Source organism: Lynx canadensis, chromosome A2 (assembly GCF_007474595.2).
Source record: "Lynx canadensis isolate LIC74 chromosome A2, mLynCan4.pri.v2, whole genome shotgun sequence".
Lineage (NCBI taxonomy): Eukaryota > Metazoa > Chordata > Mammalia > Carnivora > Felidae > Lynx > Lynx canadensis.
In genome coordinates this window covers 149,322,616-149,346,835 of record NC_044304.2, presented here as the reverse complement: position 1 = coordinate 149,346,835, position 24,220 = coordinate 149,322,616, and the positions used below count along the sequence as shown (strand labels likewise).

Sequence of the window (24,220 nt, the reverse complement as noted above, 5' to 3'; positions counted from 1 at the left end):
GAATGCATGCACACACACACACACACACACACACACGTAATAAATTAAAAAAAAAAAAAACTTGTGTATTCACACAATGTAATACAATACAGACTATAGAGTAATTAGGATCTATACACAACAATATGGAGGAATCTTGCCAACATGATGGGGAACAAATGAAGCCAGCCACACAAGAATATATAACTTCATGATCCCACTTACATAAAATACAAAAAAAGATTAAACTAATCTCTGTGTTTAGAGGTCAGATAAGGGCAACTTTTGGAGATGCAAGTAGTGACCAGCAGGAAGCACGAAAAGGCTTGTTGTTGCTACTGCTCTGTTTCTTAATTTGGGTACAGGTTACACAATAAAAAGTATGAAAATATACCAAGGTGTGCTTTTGATATATGTTCCTATATCATATATATTTGGTAAAAAGTAAACTACGGGTAATGTAAACAGAGAGATGGAAACTCTAAGAAAGCATCACAAGGAAATTCTGGAAATCAAACACACCGTAATAGAAATGAAGAGCATCTTTGGTGGGCTTTTCAGTAGACTGGGTATAACCACGGAAAGAATCAATGAGCTTGAGGAAATGTCCATAGAAACTTCCAAAATTGAAATCCAAAGAGAAGAAAGAATGAAAAGCCAGAAACGAATATCCAAGAACCGTGGAACATCTAAAAAATGTGCACAATGGGAATATATGCACAGTGGGAATACCAGAAGAAGAAAGAGGAGAGAAAAAAAAAGTAACAGAAGATATATCTGAAGCAATAGTGACTGAGAATTTCCTAAAACCAATGACAGACATCTAAATACAGATCCAGGAAGCTCAGAGAACATCAAGCAAGATAAACACCAGAAAAAAAAAATCTACCCTTAGTCATACAATATTCAAATGGCACAAATTCAAAAACAAAGAATAAAATCTTGAAAGATGCTTGAGAAAAAAAATTACCTACTGAAGAACAAAGATAAAAATTACATTAGACTTCTCTTCAAAAACCATAGAAGCAGAAGTAATGAAGTGAAATATTTAAAATGTTAAAAGGAAGAAATCACCAACCTAAAAAATTTGTATCCTGAAAACTTATTTTTCAAAAGCAAAGAAGAGAGGTGCCTGGGTGGCTCAGTTGGTTAACCGGCCGACTTTGGCTCAGGTCATGATTTCGCGGGCCGTGAGTTCGAGCCCCGCATCGGGCTCTGTGCTGACAGCTCAGAGCCTGGAGCCTGTTTCAGATTCTGTGTCTCCCTCTCTCTGACCCTCCCCCGTTCATGCTCTGTCTCTCTCTGTCTCAAAAATAAATAAACGTTAAAAAAAAAAAAAAAAGCAAAGAAGAAATACTTTTTCTGACAAAAACAAATTGAGGGAATCTGCGATCTCCCATCTACTTGCTAGATGGGATTGCTACCCAAATTATGAATCACTAAATGAAGCCCATTTTTAAAAATTGGGGGAATTTGTCACTAGCAGACCTGCCTTACAGAAATGTTAGAAGTTCTTCAGGGGCACCTGGGTGGCTCAGTGGATTAAGCCACCGACTTCAGTTCAGGTCATGATCTCACAGTTCATGGATTCGAGCCCCACGTCAGGCTCTGTGCTGACAACTCAGACCCTGGAGTCTGCTTCGGATTCTGTGTCTCCCTCTCTCTCTGCCCCTCCCCTACTCACAATCTGTCTCTCTATCTCAAAAATAAACAAACATTAAAATAAATAAATAAGTTCTTTAGGGAAAAGGAAAATTATTTAGTTCTGAAACTTGGATCTACATTAGGTAAGGAAGAGCACTAGAGAAGGAATAAATGAAGGAAAATAAAACCTTTTATTTCTCTTACTCTTAATCTATCTCTCAGATAACAGTTTGTTCAAAAGAATAATAACAATACATATAGTGATTATTGCTTATGGTAAATGAAATTAATGAATGGCAGCAATGTCATAAGGGATATAAAGGAGGAGCAGGGAATACTTTGTTATAAGGTGCTTGCATTACCCATTGAGTGGTAGAGTGTTATTTGAAAGTGGACTTGAATTAGTTATAAATGTATACTGCAAACTCTAGGGAAACCACTGGAAAAAAAAAAAGGTAAAAGAAAAGCATAATTTATATGCTAAGAGAGGGGAAAAAGTAGAATCATATAAAATACTCAATTAAAGTCAGAAAGCAGAAAAGCATGACCCATAAAAGAAAAACAATCAGTAAGTTGGACTTCATTAAAATGTAAAACTTCTGTTCGACAAAAGAAGCTGTGAAGAGAATGAAAAGCAAGGCACAGATTAGGAGAAAATCTTTGTAAAACATGTATCAGATAAAAGTGTCCAAAACATGCAAAGAATTCTTAAAACTCAACAATAAGAAAACACCACCCAATTAAAAAATGAGCAGACATCTCAACAAAAATATATATACAAATGTCAAATAAGCATATGCAAAGAGGCTCAACACCATATGTCATTAGGGAAATATAAATCAAAACAATGAGATATCACTTACACCTATTGGAATGTACCAAGTCCAAAACTTAGCACCAAATGCTAAAGAGGAATTCTCCTTCACTGCTGATATGGGGAATGCAAAATAGTACCACTTTGGAAAACAGTGAAGATTTTTTACAAAACTAAACATACTCTTAGTGCATGATCTAGCAATCACATTCCATGGTACTTACTCAAATCAATCAAAAACTTACATCCACACAAAAACCTGTACACAAGTGTTTACAGCACCTGTGTTTATAATTGCCAAAACTTGGAGGCAATCAAAATGTCTTTCACCAAGTGAACAGACAAAAAAATCCTACAGTACATCCATATAATGGAATATTATTCAGGGATTAAAAAGAAAAAAGAGCTATCAAGCCACAAAAGACGTGGAGAAATCTTAAATGCATATTGTTAAGCACAGAAGCGAATCTGGAAAGGCTAGGATTCCAACTATATGATATTCTGGAAAACTATGCAGACAGTAAGAAAAAAATCAGTGGTTGCAAGGGGCTTGGGGGAAAGGAAGGCAGGGATGAACAGGAGGAAAAGAGCAGAGTTTTAGGGCAGTGCAACTATTTTTCTAAAAGATACTATAATGGTAGGTACATTCGTTTTATTTGTCAAGACCTGTAGAATATACAACACAGAGCTTAAACCCTAACGTAAGCTACAGACTTCAACTGATAATGTATCAATATTAGCTCATCAAGTGTAACACATGTATCCCACTAATGCAAGATGTTAAAGGCAAGTGAGGGCAGGGGGTGAGGGTACATATGGGAACGCCATACTTTTGGCTCAATACTTTTTGTAAACCTAAAACTGCTCTGCCCCCCTCCCCACCAAATAAACCATATTGATGTAAAAAGAAAATTATACATGTAGTTTTCTTATATCAATGTAAGTAGCTGACGAGTATTTCTGAGACAGTGTAAATAATGAAGAAGAAAACAAAAATAGGAGGACTTTAGGTTACACTACAGGTGAATTGTTGAGTCTCATGATTTTGAGAAGGTTTTAAACGGCAATGAAATTTGCTAATTTTCATAATAAAAGTTTGGGAAAATGGTGGCACTATCATTCATGTATGAATACAGTCAACTTTGTGAGCAGTAAAAACCTATTTATCTACAGTTGCAACCCACATTCTGAGAAAAAGATGAGCTCACAGTTCTATGGTGAATTAGAAGTAAAATACTGGTCATTACATCCTTCCTTCTTTTTTTAGTCTTTGCCTCTTTAAGGTGCTTTTATTTTCTTTTTACTATTTATTCATTTACCTGGATAGGCAAAAACAGCAAGAAGAAACCTAATTTTAATGTGACAAAGTGTTACCTCAATTTTTTTTTTCTACCTGATGCAGCTCCAAAGTGACAGGTGGAAATATTCCACTGTGGCAAGCCAGCCAGGTGAAAACGAGTAGTTTCGTCAAATTAGGCCATACTGTCATGGCTAAGTAAATCATTTATATTGTACAGAGGTATATTTTGAGTGATAAAGGTGAAAGAGAGACCTTACTTTTTAAAAATAAGTAGGAAACAATCAGAGATAACCCAATGTATACGAACAAAATTGAGAAGCCGGTTTCCAGAAAGTTCAACTAAAGAACATGCTGGGAACAATCTGAATATACTCTGTACGGGCAAGAACTTTGCATCGTTAACTGCCCTGCTCCCACAGTACGGCACATAATAAGGTGACTGCAGCTTTGCTGAATAAATACATGCGTTAATGAAAAAATTACATGCTTCCCCCGAGAGGGAAAAATGACCTACAAATTAAAAGATATTTGATTCACATCAAGCCCTTCAAAAATTTTGAGTACAAGAGTCATCTTCACATGGGAAATGGGGTGTGTTAGCACAGAAAGACTTTACTAAGTTCATTTCGTTGCTGCCTGATATTCAGAATTGCCCACAATTTCACGCAAGAGAGTGTTGGCTAAACAGATGTTTTTCCTCTCGATGTTTAATACAACTTAGAAAAGAGATCTTTTACCTTATGAAATCTTCTTCCTCTTCTCTCTTTGGCCTCAGCTGTTTGGGTTGAGCCATGTTAACCCAGTTGGGTAGAGATTTCAAGAGTCTGCTGATATCATCGTCCTTTGCCCAAGATGCACTGATGACAAGTTTCTCTTCTGACTGGACAATGCCCCTGAACATAGTCAATGGAAAAGAGACACTTCAGCACATTGCCTGGTACCCAGTTAGCCTTTTTCACCTACCTCTGTTGTGGGAAAAAAAAAAAAAAAAAAAGATACTACAGTCGTCTCTCTTATTAACATAATCCATTATGTGAGTTAGAGTCATGACATCCATTAACAGGTCACATTACTGGGAAACTATCTCTGGATTTCATGCGTAGTTTCTTCATTGTTGAGTAATTGTGAAAGGTAATAATAATACTAATTAGTAGCCCTTATCATAATTAATCCCTTAGGGTAAATAAAAATGTATGGTAGGGTTTGGGGGGAGGATCTTTCAAGAAAAATGTTGAACAAATAACAAGTGGGGCAACCGCTTAATATAAAAGAATATTATTAAGTAACAACACAAATGGTACCAGAAAGGGTCGAAAGTGTTACAAAAGGTTGTTCTCTGACTTCTTGGCTTAAACCACCAATTAGTTCTACTTGAAGGTACTTTTTGAACTATGGACACCCCTCTATTCAAAGTAAATCTACCATCATAGAGAAACCTTCTGCCCCTGATGTCAGACAGAAAAAGTCTTTGATTATTGCTCTCTCCAGTGGGCTTTGACTGGTGACCTAGAGTGACAGGCTTCAAGTCCTTTAATAGGGCCCATGGGTTAGCTATTAACACTGCACTGACCAGAATGTACCTGTAAATTCATCTTAAACGTCCAATTTCAACTTAATTAAAAAGCTTCTCCTTCTGTTCAACATTTCTGTCACTGTAACTAATTTCAATGGTCTAAAAATCATCAGCAACTCTAGGTGACAGAAAGGACACTTATTTACGAACGGACTGCTAATTAGCTGGCTATCCCCTCTCCAGCTGACCCACACACTGAGAGGTTTCCCTCCAACACAGGCAGGAATTTATGTTGGCGTAAGGATTATACTAGGAGACGTTATGCATTCCTAAATATACAACACATGCATTGTGTGTATGCATGATAAAACCTCCTTTACCAACGTACAATTTGTCAACAAAAGAAGCTGAAACCTAAAAACCTTGACTCATCAGCACCTGACTCAAGGTAATAGGATTTCACGTTGTAGGAAACAATATTCCCGTGGTTCTCTGAAAATAAGCTAGAATAAGAGAACCATAGTTGATTTCTAGAATTCTTCTAATGCACCATAAGCAAAAGTTTTCTAACAGTGACTATGGTCAGTGATACAGAAATTAGACTACAAAACCTTCTTTTGTGTCTCTCAAATTACTCTCAATGGTACTTTCTATTCTCTTTTTTTCCTTGTTACTTTCTTGCCTCTTTCCTGTGATATTTATGAATTAATCCCACAATCTGACTTTTCCACATTTGTGTGTGGGGTGCTGGATCCAACCTTACAGAATGGTCCTATCTCACATTTATGATGCTGTATGCCGGGTGGGCCCTCAGTGTTCTTTGGTGTTCCTTTTACCTGTCTCTGGTCAACTTCCCTTCCCACTCTCTCAATGCCTAGTTGTTAAACCTTTGTCCTTTATCTCCTCATTGCTTATCCCCCACACTCTTCCTATCTGATGTAGAAAGGAGGGCTCCTAATTATATACTTTTCAACATTCCATCTCTATCCCCCACAGAAATGTCTTCAAATCTGTTTCATTCTCATTTACTTCCAGTAATCCTCTACCTAGGCCCTTAGGGATCCTCCCTACCACCCCTCAAATCCCCCTTTCCCTATATGTCTACTATCTCTCTCATTATATTCCCCAACCCATGTTATTAAAAAAAAGAAGAAGAAGAAACGAATCAACCTCTTGATCCTGCATTTACTTCTAATGAAGCTCCTTCCTCCCCTTCATAGACACTGTCATCAATGAGTGACATCCATTCAGACAGAACCTGGCATAGGTCTCGATCTCACAAACTGTGAGATCATGCCCTGAGCCAAAATGAAAAGTCGGGTGCTTAACCAACTGAGCTACCTACGCACCCCCAGGGTTGACATTTTAAAATGCTTTAAAAAAAAAGAAAAAAACCAAAGGAAGAATATTTTGTGAGCTGTGAATATTACATAAAACTTAAACTTCAGCATCTGTATCTAGAAAGAATTTTGCTGGGTGGTTCAATTCCCCTTAGAACTGTAATCCAGGTGAAATTCTGTTCCACGGAGTCAGAACCCAACTCAGTTTTCTGGCATCTAAATCTTTGAGCCCATGGATGCTCAGCGTTTAGGAAATAGTTTGGGTATATAGATGTGAGGTGGTATTGTACACTTTAGGGATCTAGAATTTTTCACCTTAGCACTAGCTGAAATGAAAAAAAAATATGTCAGTGAAAGACTACATTAAAAGCACCCACATTGTTTACTTATATATATTTTTTAAAGACTGGTTTAATTCAATAATCAATATTATATTACTGGCTTCACTAATATTCATAGATCCTATTTTATTAAAAAAACAGTAATCGAAAAGAACTAAGATGCTTACCTATATACACTGCTCTCAACAATAAATTATTAACTCATATCAGAATGAAGATCAATCCCAAATGCCAAAGCATTCTAATTTGAAATACTGGCATTGATTAGCAACATACAATTACCCCGAAGGGAGTTTTTAATTCAAATGGCAAAGTTTCCATCCTAACCAATTGCATTTATTAGTTTCTCATCTTGTGATCAGCTGGACTGTGTGGGCTACCACATTCTAGGACATACCCGAATACCCTCAAAAAAGAAGAGCTACGTTTCCAACAATTATTCCACAAGAGGAGTAGGGTTAATCACCACTACCAGAACCATAATCTACTAATTAATTCACGGCTCAATGGGCCACAGACAGAGCCATCTGTGCAGCTATCGGTACCCGTTCCCAGGAGGAAGAGGAAAATCGGTGCACCTCTCAGAACAGGTGATAAGGCGGCCATGAGAAGGGTCCACCCTCTAGACACAGTTGAGCGAATTTCGTTCAGAAAACATCTGCTGGTGTGGACTGGCTCTGATGTGCATCGCTTCCTCTCTGGAACAGTTGGGAAATGCCACGTGGGCCTGGTCCCTGGACACAGCTGGGATGCTGAGTCTTTCATTAGGTAAACAACCAGGGGCAGGTGGGGCTAATTGGATTCAACTGTTTGGTGACAGCCGGGGCATGATGTTTACTTTCCCAGACTGAATCTTCCAGATACTTCAAAACCCAGGAGCCAAGCTAGACAGATGAGACGCACAGCCTGATGAACCGCGGACAAAGATGGTTCTCATTGAGACGCTGTAGTGGGTTTTCAACTGTGAATGACCGGACCCGAGCAGGCCACACTATAACGCGATGTCCAGTGACACAGTGACAATGACGATGAGGGATGCAAAAGTAACAGGTAGTGCTATGCCTCTAATTGAAATAAACACAAACACAACACCCCGAAATCCCTTGAGAGAAGATGGGGCAGAATAAGTAGGAAAAGATCAGAGAGACATTGGGCTACTTTTCCATCACACTCAACGCTGGTCAGAGAGCTTTATGACGGTATGGATTTCTACCCAGGAATCACAACTTCAGAAACATCTGGGTACTCTGGCTCAGGGGACACAGAAAGAGTTCAGGAAGACCCGTGGAAAAGGATTTGAAATTTGAGAGTTTACAGAAGGTAACCCTTGGGCATGATTTAATAACAACCTTTAAATAGACAAGTTCTCATATGAACGGTCATAACTGATATTTTAAAAAGCCAAGAAGAAAATAATTGTGTTGTAACAGAAGACCACAAATTAATCTAAAATATGTCTCAACTGTCAGCGTTCAGATTTTTCTTATGACAAGCAACTTTAAATATGAATATCCTGAAGATCTTTATGGAAAGACATCAGGCCAGGCAACTGCCTATTTCAACCCTGAATGCCATCCTATTGCATTTAGAATAAAACCCAAATTCCCTGGCATTGGGATCCTTTGTCAATGGTCCTTAATTCTGGCGCACATTAAAATACTTGGGATGCATTTTAAAAATGTATCAATTACACATTCTGAAGTGGGGCTCAGCGTGGACAGCTTCGAGCTCTCACGTGATTCTCACGAGTAGCCAGAAACAACCCAAATGATCTGACCCCTGCACCTGTCCAACCTTACTCACCATTCACTTCTTTCTCCCTCTGTTCCAGTTACGCTAGGCTTAATGCACTTAGGCTGTAAGCCTCTTGCCATTTTTGTACCTGCTCCCTCCTCTGCCTGGAATGCTCTTCCCCATGTTGCCACATGGCTCCTTCTCAACCTTCAGAATTTAGCTCAAACATCAAGGTCCTCGGCAAGGTCTTTCCCTCACCCTTATTTCTGAGAAATTTACTGTGATTGTTACTTGCTTGTATTCTGTGTCCTCCATGTGGGCATAAAATCCATGAAGGCAGGACCTTGCCTGTTTTTTCACTTCTATACTCTTAGATCCAGAACAATGCTGGCCCCTAAAAGTGCTTCACAAATAACTGTGGAATAAATCAAGCAATGGATGAATGAATGAATGAATGAATACCACACCAAAGGGCAAAACACCAGGGAAATAACAGATGTTATAAAAATACCTTTCTTTTGCCATCTTATTAGTGAATAACAATATGATCAGTGAATTAATTTTATTTATTATTTAAAAAAATTTTTTTTAATGTTTATTCATTTTTGAGACAGAGACAGAGCATGAGCAGGGGAGGGGCAGAGAGAGAGGGAGACACAGAATCTGAAGCAGGCTCTAGGCTCTGAGCGGTCAGCACAGAGCCCGACGTGGGGCTCGAACTCACAGACCGCGAGATCATGACCTGAGCCGAAGTCGGACGCTTAACCGACCGAGCCACCCAGGCGCCCCAGTGAATTAATTTTAAAGTAAATAACAAAAACACCGGCAGCAATAACTGTCAGCTGACACTTCTTGAGCATTTACTATGAACAAGGCATTCTCCTATACACTTTACATGGATAACTCTTGTAATCCTAGTAATAATCCCATGTGATGGGCACTGTGATTATTCCCATCTGATAGATGAACTACCAAGATCTGCTAGGATCAAGTGTCTGGTGAGGGCAGAACCTGAATTGGGCCGGTGCAAACTGTTCTGGAGCCTGTGCTCCCATTAGCATGTCTCTCTGAACCACTTGAAACATTTCTCAGGTTTCCTGTTTCCTCTTTAACTCCAGGGTCTCTTCTCTGGGCTTTAGAGCCAAACCGACTTGGCTTTTAGCGCATGTACAACCGCCCGCACACCCTGTGACCTTAGCCGAATCCATTTTCTTACTGGTTAGATGGCGGGAGTCTTGTCTTCAGGACTGTTATGACCGAGGAGACGAGTTAATGCCTGACAGTCCCTTGCACAGTGACGGCGTCCTTTCCTGAGTAGGGTTCCATTCCTGTCCAGGTCGTTATTCCTTTGTAGCAAAGTTACTACAAGAGACTCCTATCTGATCATGGTCGACTGAGTTACCTGGGAGAAATGACAATTGGCTTCTTGTTCTGGAATCTGTGGGCCACCTGCCTGCATGGGCAGCATCTGTACCAGCTGATGTGCACTCGGAAGGCAGAGGGAAATCATTCACGTGATCAGTGAACATGTCAGTGGGGCCTATATACAGACATCATGCTAAAAGTTGGAGATAATTATGTGGAAAAAGACATAATAATTTCCTTCTAGATCCTCAGAGTTTAGACCATTAACAGTCATGAGAATCACTTTTGGGACATTAAAAAAAAATTTTTTTTAATGTTTGTTATTTATTTTTGAGAGAGAGAGAGAGACAGAGACAGAGACTGAGCACAAGTGGGGGAGGGGCAGAGAGAGAGGGAGATACAGAATCCGAAGCAGGTTCCAGGCTCTGAGCTGTCAGCACAGAGCCTGATGTGGGGCTCAAACTCACCAACCATGAGATCAGGACCTGAGCCGAAGTCATTTAACCAACTGAGCCACCCAGGCGCCCCAAAATTATTCTCGCCCAGGCCCATCACTCAGGGGGCCCTAGTGTGGGAAATCCAGTATGTGGGCTTTGAAATCTCCCCCAAATAAGTCTGATGTGAATCCATAATGTTTCTGAGAGAGAAAGGCATGTAAACCAATAACCGATCAGATAATGCATCATAAAAAATGTTTAAATTGCAATATAATGGGATGCCAGAATAGTATTGCATAATAAATTATAGGAGCAGATAAAAGCTCTCATTTGCTGAGTGCTCTCTATGAACCAGATAGTGTACATGTTTTATAAGTGTTCTTTTGTATCTGCTCGATATTTAATACAAATGAATATATCAGTGCTATGTAAGCCAAGGGGGTGAGGGGTATAACACAGTTTCAAGAGGAAAACCTGGAGACAAGCTTGCATGGAGCTTGCAGCGTTCCCTTGGCTCGTCTGAGGTTCAAAGTTAGTTGAGGTTTTCAAAACTGCCTCTTCTTTGGGCTTTAAGCCAGACAGACTTGGCTTTTGGTGCATGCGCTCCCACCCCCGTGCCCCGCGACCTCAGCCGGGTTGTGAACGCAGCAAGGCCAAGTTCAACCAAGCTCTCAGTCTGCAGAACCCTGGCCTCTGGCGACACAGGAAACCCTAGGGCTTCAAGACCCACCACGGGCCCCGGTGTCCAGTTTCTATTCAGCACAATGGGGCCACCGAGATCTTAGAACACCACTTTGATCACAGAGAAGGTGAGGTCAGCCTCCTCGCCACGACCTCCGAGAGTATTCCTTCCCTCGATACGGGAAGTTTTCAGAACTCCCCTATTCCACCCATTCCTACCCAACCACGATGTCCACCCGCTCATTGTGATTTCTCAACGTCTCCCCCACACATCACATCCGCCTATGCTACCCCACTGCTGGCTCAACCTGTTCAGTCTCTAAGAAGCTCCTCCTTCATGCAGCAAACATACCGAGGGCCAATCAGTTGCCGAGCCCTGTGCCAGACCTGGTTTCTGCCATCAGCGATTGCAAGTTCATCGCCACGTCACTCTTTCTTCATGCTCTGGCACGAGTTCTCGGTTTTCTGTAAACCCCGAGGATGGTTATACCTTCTCCTGATGAAAACATGCTCCTGACTTATGTCAACAGAGCCTCAAAGATTAGAAGATGGTTTATTTGTATTCTCTACCAGGCCCAAACCAATGCAGAAAGGCCAAAAAAAAAAAATTTTTTTTTTTTCTTTTTAATGAACTGACGTTGAACTAGAACAGGCAGAAACTTAAAAAAAAAAAAAAACCCATGATTTCCAACCTTTAAATGACTATTTGGGGACACCTAAGCTGCTGGTGGTACCCCAGAATAAAGAATAAGCAGAGGGAGACTGGCATTCGGCTTGGAAATAGCAGACTAATGGACCGACTGCCTGATTGAGAATACGTGCAGTGGAGAATTCACAGCTGAGTTTTCCTCCGAGCCCCAAGGGGTGTGACTAATTAAGGAAAAGACTTCTAGTCCTCATTACCCTTTTAGGAAACCTCTCTTTATCCAAAGCATGTAACATGACATCATTAGACGGTACAGTCTTTCTCTCCAGAGTGAGGTGCTCACAGAAAGGTGAGATGTCTCTGACCTTCCCTCAGATCTCTCAACTCCCAGTGGACGCTCAGGTTCTCATGGTAAACTCAGAAAACAAGCCAGCTCTCAGCAGAGGGCATTGTGAGCTTGTGGATTTGATCATTTCTGTAAAAGACTATCTGCGGAGAAAGAATCAGACTGTGCTGCTTCCCTCTTCCCTTCCTCCTTCCCCAATGTTGTATCATTTTGGATCATTTGAATTGTATATGGCTTTCTATTTAAGTCAGTCATTTGCTGGCAGCAAAACTAGAACATTTCCTGTTTTTCCTCTCACTGTAATCAGGATTTGGCTGTCCAAATTAGGACTGCCCTAATTACTCCTCAGCAGGTGCCAATCGGGGGGAGGGCAATAAATGGGAAGAGAGGAAGTAAGGACACTTTGCATCTTCAGAGACACACAAGAAGAAAACACTTTCTCTCTGGCTTGAAAAACCTGATTAAGCAATAGGCAACAGGCATCATGGGATTATATGTGGTGTGTGTGTGTGTGTGTGTGTGTGTGTGTGTGTGTGTGTCTGTGTGTGTTGTCGTATAACAGCCATATAAACGATTTTCTATTTATTCCCCTTCAAAGATACACAGAATTACTTTTCCCATCCCTGGGATAATTCATCCCAAGCCTACACTTCAGCAACGGTGGTAGATGACTACAGATAATATATATGCGAAGATCTGATCATGGGCACCAATAAGTGGACACCATTCCAGGGAATTCGGCCAGGAGGGACACCACAGTGGGACAGACTCCTGGAGGGAATGAATCAAGGTACTCTTGATGACCACAATAGATCAGGAACCAAAAGCAGTAGCTATGTTCCCAGAAGTAGTAGTATAATGGAGACACAGTTGTACTGTTTGGACAACACGGTGACACGCGAATGACACAGAAATAGCTCAGTCCCTAGAAGGCCAAGCCACGGCAAACAAACACCTATCCATGTTCCTGCCTAAGGCCAGTCACTCCGGTGGGGTATTATGTCCTGCTTCTACTCACAAGCCAAAAACCAGAATTTCAGCAATTTGCCCCTTTCTCTCCTACATCAGGAATTTTCTTTTAACAGTACTCATTTGAAGAGTAATTAAACATGCACTGATTTCTTCTATTTAAAATAACACATAAAAAGACAAAAAACCCTTCATGTGCCCTTAACCCTCCAGCCATGTCATTTCTCTGTCCCCCATGGCAGCCAAATCTCACTACAGGGGTTTTACCTACATTTACAAGTTCCCCACTCTCAGTTTCCTAAGCCCACACCCTTCCAGGTTTTGCTCCTACCGGTCCTCAGAAACCGCTCTCATGATGATCCCCTATGACCTCCATGCTGTTAAATCTGTCGCTCAGTCACTGCTCTGTTCTAATGCTGATTGAATGCTGATCACCCCCTCCCCCTTCTTTCCTTGGTTTCTGGGACACCCTACTCTGACTTTCCTCCTACTTCACTGGGGGCTGCTTCTCAGTCAACTTTGGTGACTTCTCCTCTCCTTGCAAACTTCTTCAAACCCATAGTCCTCTTCCCTGTCATGTTTGCATTCACTCCCGTCCATGGTTTTAAACACCATTTATAGCAAGTATTTATATGTTGATGGCCAGACCTCTCTCCTTTGGAGGCATACATCCAACTGCTTGCTCCCTAGCTCCATGTGGATGCCTAAGAGACACTCCAAATGTAAATGTTTTTGTAAACATTTATTTTTGAGACACAGAGGCAGAGCACAAGCGGGGCAGGGGCAGAGAGAGAGGAGACACTGAATAGGAAGCAGGCTCCAGGCTCTGAGCTGTCAGCACAGAGCCCGACACGGGGCTCGAACCCACAGACCATGACAGCATGACCTGAGCTGAAGTTGGATGCTTAACCAACTGAGCCACCCAGGCGCCGAGACACCCCAAACTGAATTCCTCATCTGCTTGCTCCCACACCTGCAGGGGCCCTACAACCGATTCTCAACACATTTTACAATGTAAGTCAGATCATCCTGGCCCGAGGCACAATTCCTGCAGTGGCTCCCCCTTTCATTCAGAGTTGAACTCAGTACCTCTACCATGGCCGACAAGGCCCTCCATGGTCTGTCCCCTGTTCTCTTTTGGACGTCCTTCTTTTTTTTTTTTCTTAACTTTTTTTTTAATGTTTTATTTATTTTTAAGACCGAGAGAGACAGAGCATGAGTGGGGATGGGGCAGAGAGAGAGGGAGACACAGAATCCGAAGCAGGCTCCGGGCTCTGAGCTGTCAGCACAGAGCCCGGCGCAGGGCTCGAACTCATGAACTGGGAGATCATGACCTGAGCCGAAGTCGGACGCTCAACCGACTGAGCCACCCAGGCGCCCCACGGATGTCCTTCTAATACACTCCAATCACACTGGTCTCCCTGCTGAGGCTCTGGGAATGTGTCATGCAGAGTCCTGCCTCAGGGCCTTAGCCTTCTGCCAGGGCACTCTTTCCAGATACTTTATCTCACTGCCAAAATTCTTTTGGGCCTCTTCTCAAACTTAACTTGAGCGGGCCCTCTGAGGCACCCTATTTAAAATTACAGGCTCCTTCTCCTATACTCTCGAATCTATTCACCCTGTTCCATTTTCCCCGACGGTACTTACTGTTTTAAAATTCTTTGTGTTTATGCATTATATTTATTGTGTATCTCCTCTCTTCTGTCTCCAACAGAATGTAAACCCCATGAAAGCAGCATTTTATCTTTAAGTTCACTGCCGTATCTACAAAGTCTTGTAGAAGTACTCAATAAACATTTGCCGAATGCATGAAATCCTAGAAACCAACATATTGTTTTAAGGATTGAGTAACCAACTGTGTCAAGTTACTGAAATTCAAGAATATTCTGACAGGTTTAATAAATTTAGTCAAGGACCTTGGGGCACAGAAATAATTCAGAGCAGAGAATCACAGAAGCCTTCCTGATAATCTTAGAGGTATCCTGGCAGACAGTGAAAAACGCCTGAGAGCAAACGCCCTGATGTTCCTAAAAAAAAGAAGGTAAATGACAGAAATCGGCTGAGTTTGGAGTTACAGGTAAAATCCTCGAACAGGTTATTGAACATGGCTTGTGAACAATTAGGAAGTGGTCCTCACGAGGAGCCAAGAAGGGCTCACAATGCACAAGTCACGCCAACTTTGTTCCTCTCCTGAGTAACTCCTTGACTTGAAGGAAGAAATGGTCAATTTGGCTCAAGGTCAAGAGACCTTGTTTCCAAGGGTAATTTGTAAGCTGTCCAAGACGAGAGTTCTTAACAAAGATTCAGCAGGGTAGGGCCCATTGGTCCTGAAGGTGAAAGGGACCCCTTGGGAGGGTTCCTGAACAAATACCTAGTACTGTCCTTTGCAGACTTGTACGTGCCCATCTGGGGAGACCTGAGTGGGGAGGTAGCTGCATTATAAGGATTAGGACTCGAAAGACACCAGCAAGAAATCTAACAAGTCTCTCATAGGGCAGATAATAAAATACAGGAGGTACCGTCATGGATGGTGATAAAGGTAATCTTTGTCATCATCAGAGTCGCGGCTAATCATTTTGGGGGAAGCTTACTATTTTGCTAAAAATAGGTCTAGAAGACTAACATTTTCAAGACAACCCTATGAGGGAAGAACTATTATTATCCTTTTTTTTTTTTTTTTTTTTTTTTGCAGATGAGAAAAGTAAGGCACAGAGAAGCTGAAACTGTTCAAGGTCATATAACTAACAGGTGAAAAACTTGGCATTCAAATGTAGGTTTCAGACCCTGCTCTTGAGGTACAGTCTGGGTTCACAGTTAAAAAAAACACATGAACTCCTGAAGCACTGAGTAACATATACATGGGAATCTCAAAGGAAGTCTCGAGAGGTGCACCCCCGCCCCCCGAATTCTCAACGTAGCCCCGTCCTGTTGAACATTGTTTTTTTTTCAAATGACATAATAAGAAACTGAAAGATTGCTTATCAAAAATGGCACGGAATGTGGGGAAAAGCTAAGATTTTCTGATGACAGAATGAGGATTCAAAAATATCTCAAAAGACTGAAGCGTTGAGCTAAAAATAACATTAAATTTAATGGGTAAATGTGAGATCTTGAATTCAAGTTAAAAAAAATTCTCTACAAATACAGCATAGGAAAGACAAGGCTAATTTCCCCGAGTACTTCTCCCTGCATTCTCCACCCTCTACAGCCAACCAGCGGCCACAAGGCTACACATTTACCTCCTAGTGTCTCCTGATCTGTCCCTCTCCCTCCACCTCCACACTCTTGCCTTTTCAGTCCATCTTACACAAAGCTCAGAAAAATCTTCCTGACGCACAGGTCTGTGCTTGGTACTCCCCATTCACTCCCCCTCAGTGGTTCCCCACTACCTAAAAGTTTTTACAAGGCCAAGTTCCCTCAGCCTGGCATTTAAGATCCTCCATTTTGGCTCAGTCTTCCTTTCCAAAAACCCAAACATTCATCCTTTGTTGTTTCTTTTCCTTCTCTTCCCACCTCCTTGAAATTGCTCTGGTTCCTTCCTTCCTTCAGCAACTTTAGTCCAAATCCTGTCTAACTCCTCCTCACTCTTCACAAGGCCTACTTCATACCCTTCATCGAGCTGCTCCTGTCCCCAAGTCATTTCTTCCTCCTACAGCGTGTCCATCTATCTTACCATATTTTCTGTCACAAATTAATGTCGTGGACATTCATGCCTTGGTCTCCAACTTGCCTTCCTATCCTCTACCAAGATGGCAAACTCATTAAAGTTATAACCGGAGACTGACTGACTGACTTCATCCCTGCACACTCAGCTGTCTTGGATCCGGTAAAGGCTCCAGAAATCTCTGACCAGTGCAATGACAGGACGTAATAAGAAGCACTGTGTCCAGCCTTGGGTCCCCCACAAGGAAGGTAATGGTTTTGCTGAAATATCAGGGAACTACGTCGGTGTTTCCACTGTGTCCCTCAACGTCCTTCTTTATTCTGTCCGCCTCCCTCCATCCCATGTCTTTCTGAGACGCAGCACACATCTCACCTGGGAAGTCTTTCCTCAAGCCAGTCCCCCCTTCTCTGTTTTTCTCTCTCACATTTCATTCCTTCTGCTCTTACGTCCTGTGCTGTGCAGGTAGTACTTGATTATGTACTGCACTTTCATATCTATCCTTAATTATACATCACATAAAATTTAGTATTTTATTATACATTCTTTTCTTCCCTAATTGTTTCAGGTCTTGTCAACCAGACCATAATTGGTTCCTATTATTAGCTTGTTACCACAAGCGCTATGATCTTTTCCATGAGATTTCTGAACCCAGAGAAAAGAAATCAGAGGGGAGGCTGAGGGATTTCAAGTTCCTAACAATGGTTCTTCATTTCTGCTGATGCTGGAAGCAGGTGTAACTATCTTTTCATGACAGTGGGAAGGCTACAGATCAGGCATCAGGAGAAACACATTTTAAGAACTAGGGAGAAATCACATTCTGGATTATAAAGGATGCTGAAAGTTTGAAACTGCTTTACTTGAAAGATCTTTTAGGATCACAAGATCTAAATGCGATCTGGCATTTCCCTGAAGAAGACAATCTTACAGTTCTAGCTTTTCCTGAAAATCAAGGTTGACACCTTGTCCATGCCACTCAATGGCAGTCCCAAGTGGTGCTGCCCCTTGGTCGCTCTCATTCCCTCTGTCGGTATGATGACATGTGCATCTAGGAGACTATTTCTGCGACACGTGCTCTCGTCAGGCCCCTTGACAAACGCAAAAACCGGTCCTTTTCTATCACGGTGGAAAAGGGAGGCTCCGAAAGCAGCATCAACAAGCATAACAAGGGTCAGGGTCTGACGTGACTCTCCTTGGCTCCCACCCTGAGCTCTACCTGCAGGCCGCAGCGCAGGTGTCCTTGTACTCCTGGAGCTTCACGCACACCATGTTGAGGAACTGATCCGAGTACGCACTCAGGTCGTGCATCAGGTTCATGAGGTCTTGCACTGTCTTCTCCACGATGATTGTGCTCTGCGAGAGGACACAGAAGTTCATGAGTTTTCGTTTTGTTTTGATGTCAAGTCATGTGAAGGACAAGGAAAGACCACTGAAAGGAGGCAATCATTTACGACTTGAGCCTTCCTGGAAGGATGCGACCCTCATGACAAGTATCGACTGCAAACAACCAAATACGTATCTTACGTAGTGCCGGTTTCCCAAACCCCTGAGAAAGTACGTTCTGTGGAAGGACACCGGACAGGGATTTACAGATTGGTTTCAAAGGCTTCTTGGCATCCACAAGCTATGGCTATGGCTTTCAAGCCCCTGGATTATCTCCTCCAGGGCTCTACTTTGAGATTAGGGACCTATGAAACGCAACACAGAGAAAATATCCTCCGTAATTTGTTTTAAAAGTTTCCAAATCTCAGTCTCTTAAGAACAACAACTAACATTTGTATTGTGCCTTCTGGGCTTGTGCAGTGTTTTCACATACACAGCATACGTTACCTCACTTGAGACTCATATTAATCATGGGAATCATGACCATTTATTGGGTTCTTACAAGTGGGAAGTCCAGTGCTAGGCACCCTACATACTTTAGCTCACTTAATCCTCTCCACGTACCTATCTATCAGGCGAGCCCCACGATCATCCACAGTTTAAAGATGAAGAAACAGGCTTAGAAAAGGTAGCGAACAAAGCACGGGCTGCGGGCTTTGCTCTTTTAACTATACCATTCTGCCTGAGAGCTAGCCCGGAGTTCCCCTGCCTGTGGCCCAACCATTTTCTTGTTGGATCAGATATTTCCTATTGTTGTTGCTGCTGCAGAAGCAGTGTCCAAACAGACTCAGACATTATTTCAAAAATGGAATTAAAGAAATATCCCAGGGAAACAAATAATAAAGCCACCTTACAGCTAAAGACGGACGGTACTGTGCAGCAAATCAGTGTTCTGAGAAGAGGCACATTCAATCAACCCTAAACCTCGGATTAAGAAAAGACTGAGTTGTTTGAACCATTAGTTCATGCCTCTTTCAAAAGGAGCAGAATAACGCTGGAGTAAATACTAATCACATGCTTAGCATCTTGGAATCCTTTGGTCGATAACTGGTTTGTTGAAGATGTATTTATTTACACAGAATTACATAAGCTTATGGTTAGATTCAGACCATAAAAATAAACATGAAAAAAAATTTTTTTTCTACTCTGATAGTGACCTGTGAAAAAAATCAAAGGCATTTTACTCTGCGTAAAGGCAGACTACGGGGTTCAGGGTCCGGGTTAATTTTTTTTCTTCTAAAAATTAAAAGAATGGATAAAAGCGTACAGCTCTTCTCAATACAATGGAGGATCAGCTTGAGTTACGAGTTCATATGTGCATACTTATTCCAGATAAGTAGAGGTTTCTTTTCTTCTGGTCCTCTACCCCCCGCACCAACCACCCCCCCCCCCAGTAAAATAATCAGAAGGTGAAAAGGAAGGAACAGTTATATTCTGGAAGGCAAACCTCATAGGAAACCAAATTACAGTCTCTATAGAATCCCCACAAGTTCAACTTCCTTTTCGGTATTGATTTTAAGATTAAAGCACTGCGGCTTCACCCTGATCCATAATCCCGTTCTTCTGTATTTGTGTGTGAGTGACAGGAATTGATTCTGCTTAGCTACATGTCCCCACGCTGCTCAGAAGAATCTAAAATCCTCATCCTGATTCAGAACACAGGGTATCCTACAACACGCGGAGGGCAATTAATAAAGGGGAGCGGAGTTCAGCCCTCCTAACAAAGCCCGCTGAAAATGTGAAACACCGTAGGAAAGAGGGGCACTGGGGGATTGCTCAGCTTTACTGAGAGAAAGGGCTTGGTTCTATTTCCAATTAAGCTATTGATAATTAACTCGGGGCAGGTTTGGGGGAGCGTCTTCCTTTCATATGACTCAATTTCGTCTTCTAATAACCAAGGATAATTTGGTGGCTCTTCTACTGGCCTCCATCACGCCGGTATTCAATTGGTGCACGGTGCTTTTACACAGCGGAAGAGATGTAGCATTGTTTTTAGGTCATCTCAGGTGTGTTTGGTCTTCCTGATTAGAACACCAGCTTCTCGAAAGCAAGACTGGCTTTCTTCACTTCCCTTTGTCCATCTCCCATCCCTCCCCTCCCCCACGTGTTTACAATTTCTCAGGACCTTCAGGAAAATGCTACTAATAAAAGAAACAGTACTGGTAACGTTAGCACATGTAAATAAACCTCTCCGAATGGCACAAAGAGACGCCAGACGTCGGCTTCCTTGCGTTCTGCAATCTTGTCGTGTGGGTTCGGTGTGGTCTTTGTTCGTGCGATGGTCGGAGGCGAAGGGGAAAATGCAAGCACGTGGGAACGTCCCCCCTGGAGACAGAGGTTTTGGGGTGAATAGAAAGTACCTACAGGGAATGACTGGAATGCCACAGTTTAATTCTAATGATTGTGCTCAACAAAGAGCCTATGTTATGCTGTATGATTACATACAATTTTCCAGCTATTTGCTTGGTTTACCTTGTCATGGTAGCACTCTGGATAATCAATCACCACGTTCTTTTCAAGGCAAATGACACTGTAGTTTGCCAAATGATGGGTATATTTTACAGGGGAAAAAAGTTCCCATTTTTCAAGAATTTATCACATTTTCTAAATCAGGGGCTCTGACAGATAAATGTTGAAAATATCAAATTTTTAACAAGGTCAGTTATGTTTTTATTTATTTGATTTCTTTGGCATTTCAAATGATGTATTGACTTGTTATTAATTCCGGGATTTGCCAATGTTGAATATAATGACTTTATAATAAGTAAAACCCTGATTATATTCATTATAATTTCTACTAAACATATCACAAATGATTGATATTTGTTTAGAAACAACTCAATTCTCATTTCTTGCAACTTATTACCAGGTAATAAAGTCTGGGCATGATGTGAAAAATGAGAAAAGGAAAAAAAAAATCCCGAGATAGCAGACGCAATTAAAAAAAAAACCCAAAAAACAGTGCTATGAGAAATAACTACAGTTTCTCACAGGGATATACCAGCAGGCTAAAATAACAACAGGGTATATAAGGACCAGCTCTTGAGTTCTGCACTTTGAAAAACTTGAATGAATGAATGATGATGATTGGACCTTTAAGACCTTGTCCATAATTCGTCAAAATGGGGTTCTGCAGCATGATGCCAATATTAATATTACAGAAAACTGACTCTAAGTTCAAGTAATTGAAAATGCTGAGTTAAAGAGAACGGAAGTGGTTTCTTCACTGGAGGGAGGACTCTGGAAACTTTTACTATGGTAATTTCATTGTGAATCTTAAACAGGCAAATGTGTGTGGTATTCAATCTTCCCCTAATTATTTAAGTAAAGAAAACATTTTTTTCTTTTCTTTTCATGTGTGTGTGTGTGTGTGTGTGAGAGAGAGAGAGAGAGAGAGAGAGAGAGAGAGAGAGAGAGAGAGACAGAGCACGAGCTGGGAAGGGACAGAGACCGAGGGAGACAGAATCCGAAGCAGGCTCCCGGCTGTCAGTCAGCACTGAGCTTGACACAGGGCTCGAACTCACAAACTGTGAGATCATGACCTGAGCCAAAGTCAGATGCTTAAACAGACTGAGCCACTCAGACGCCCCAAGAAAACATTTTTCACAGCACAGCATAGACCTTTTCACATCTTCTGGAACAGTGTTTCTGGAACAAGGTTTCGGAATGACTTCCTCATTCTCTGATTATACTAATGAGGACACTATGCCCAGTGACATGCTTGAGGACCCATAAAAAGTCCAGCTAGAAAAAGGGTGAGAACCTGAGCTTCCTTCTCAGTCCGTGTTCTTTCCCACACCCCCAACCTTTGAAACTCTGGCCCCTACCCACCTTTCTAACCTTCTCTCCAGCTCCACTGAGCATGCTAACCCTGTGCTCTGACCACATTAACCTACTAGTTACTCCTTGACTGCACCAGGCTACTTCCCGCCTCTGTGCCTTTGGCTTCCTGTCTCTGTGCCTGGAATGCCTTCCTAGCTCATGTCTGTCATCCTTGAGAAGTCAGCTCAAGTCTACCTGCTCTCATTTAAACGCCCCTCCTCTGTGCTACCAGAACACCCGGGGCACAGCTTAGCCCAAGCCCTAAGAGAGGATGGTACCCACTGGTTCACTTGACTATCTCTTCCCCTAGACTATAAATTCCTTTGATCATGACTATACCTTCATATCTTCTATCACCTCGTAGCAAAATATCTGGCATATTGTAGGTGTCCCATAAATGTTTCTTAATTAATGAAAATGCAGAGTACATTCAGAATATGATGAAAAGACAGATTTATAGTAAACTTATAATGAAAAACAGACAGCCAAAAGCATGCTGTGTAAGGTGGAATCAAAGCACAGCCTCTTTATTACTATATTACTGTATCTTAATTCCCATGGTTCTAAAGACTGAATATTTATTGTGACTAAAGATTTTAGATTGCTCGAAGAAACATTCCTAATTTCACTCGACTGTGTCATTTTCTGTAATGGCAACCCAGTATATATACAACTAAATGTGCTAATTTTAAAGTTTTAAGAAATATAAATAAATTCACAATTCAGGAAAAACAAAACCAAAACACTTCAGTTTGTGGAGAATGAAATCTCTGTATGGGTGGTTTTAGCTCTTGGAGCAGGGATGGTTCAGAAATGCTACAAAAAACCTAAGGTTCTTGAAAATTGCTGTAGGAAGAATTTGAGAGAAACAGTGGGAATTCTTCTACTGCTTCAGACACCCCCCACTACCACACACACACACACACACACACACACACACACACACACCAGCAATTGTAGAGGGGGGTGCTTCACAAATGTCTGACGATGACAATAATGTTTCTGTTTATTGGCGCATTTCAACTACGAGTCAGTAAAGCTTGTCCTACCATATTGTCCTTCCAATTATTATCAGCTCCAACTTATAGCTGGCTATAAACAATTATAACTATAGTAATGACAGTAATGATGGAAGTCATTTTTTAATCTATATTTTGACTTGTGTGATGTTTAGAATGCTCTGCATGGTTTGCTCCTTTAATAAGCTATCCGGTAAAAGTCTATGCATCCAGGGAGCTGGTACCTGAGAAAATGCCACTTCTATTCTCTTCCAAATTATTCTCTACCGCACAAGCTCAGGGATCTGTTAAAAAGTTTTGTCTCCTATAGAAATGAGGAGTCTTACATCCATCAAAAGACAGGATCACACGGATTCAGAGCAGGTTTACTTATAATAGCGAAAAAAAAAAAGGAGTGGTTGTCGTGTGCATCAGTAGTTGAATGGGGACATACAGCGTGACACACGCACGCAACAGAATACTACAGAGCAACGGAAAAGGACGAGCCACCACTGCCTGTGACAGCGTGGATGGATCTCACAGCACACCCGTGTGCTAAGTGAAAGCATCCACACACAAAGGAAGACTGCAAGAATGTTATTACTGTAGTTCAGAAACAAGCAAAAGTAATCTCTGGTGATAGAAGTCAGAATAGAGGCTGCCCTTGGAGGGAGTGGATCCTGACTGAGAAGGTGACGACCGTCCAGGTGCTGGAAATATCTTGATTGGGTAGCTGTTCCATGAATAAACACATATATAAAAACTTCTCACACTAAAGATTTGTGCACTTTACAGTTTGTACGTTTAATGTCAAAAGAAAACATTTAAAGTGATATCTGATTCTAGCCTTCACCAACTTGAAGCTCTTTAATGTGCCAGGACCCACATTCTTCAGATAATCTGCAAGGTCTTTCTGTCTACTCCTCCAGCCGCACTGGCTACATGTCCCCTTGCCTCTTTGAGAGCCAGCTACGTGGGGCTTCTTGGGTTCTTCATTCCCATTTCAGGGCCCTGAACCTGCCTGCAAAGTTCAGTCCCCTGTCTTCCTTTCTTAGAATACTTTTCCTTATCTTTCACATCTCAGCTAAAACCTCCTTCCTGTAGAAAAACTCTCTCCAACCCCCATTGGAACATCTCTCCCCACCCCCCTTTGGTTCTATTTCTCTGGAGAACTCAGATGAATAAACCTTTGCTAGGGGAAAGGGAAACACTGACTGGGAGTGACTCCCAGGTGGTGATTGTGGACA

General features: G+C 41.7%; 1 protein-coding gene and 1 long non-coding RNA gene across 2 annotated transcripts in view; one reads left to right on the top strand and one right to left on the bottom strand.

Annotated features, from left to right (window-relative positions):
* EXOC4 (exocyst complex component 4) overlaps nucleotides 1–24,220 on the bottom strand; it is a 754,543-nt gene that overhangs the window by 139,582 nt on the left and 590,741 nt on the right. Inside the window, exons 12-13 of the mRNA XM_030308464.1 lie at nucleotides 17,987–18,123; nucleotides 4,475–4,630 (exon numbers count right to left, since the gene is read on the bottom strand). Coding sequence (XP_030164324.1) covers nucleotides 4,475–4,630; nucleotides 17,987–18,123 — 293 coding nt within the window. The remainder of the gene's footprint in view (nucleotides 1–4,474; nucleotides 4,631–17,986; nucleotides 18,124–24,220) is intronic.
* LOC116737948 overlaps nucleotides 1–24,220 on the top strand; it is an 85,942-nt gene that overhangs the window by 40,058 nt on the left and 21,664 nt on the right. The gene's annotated exons all lie outside the window — the stretch shown is intronic.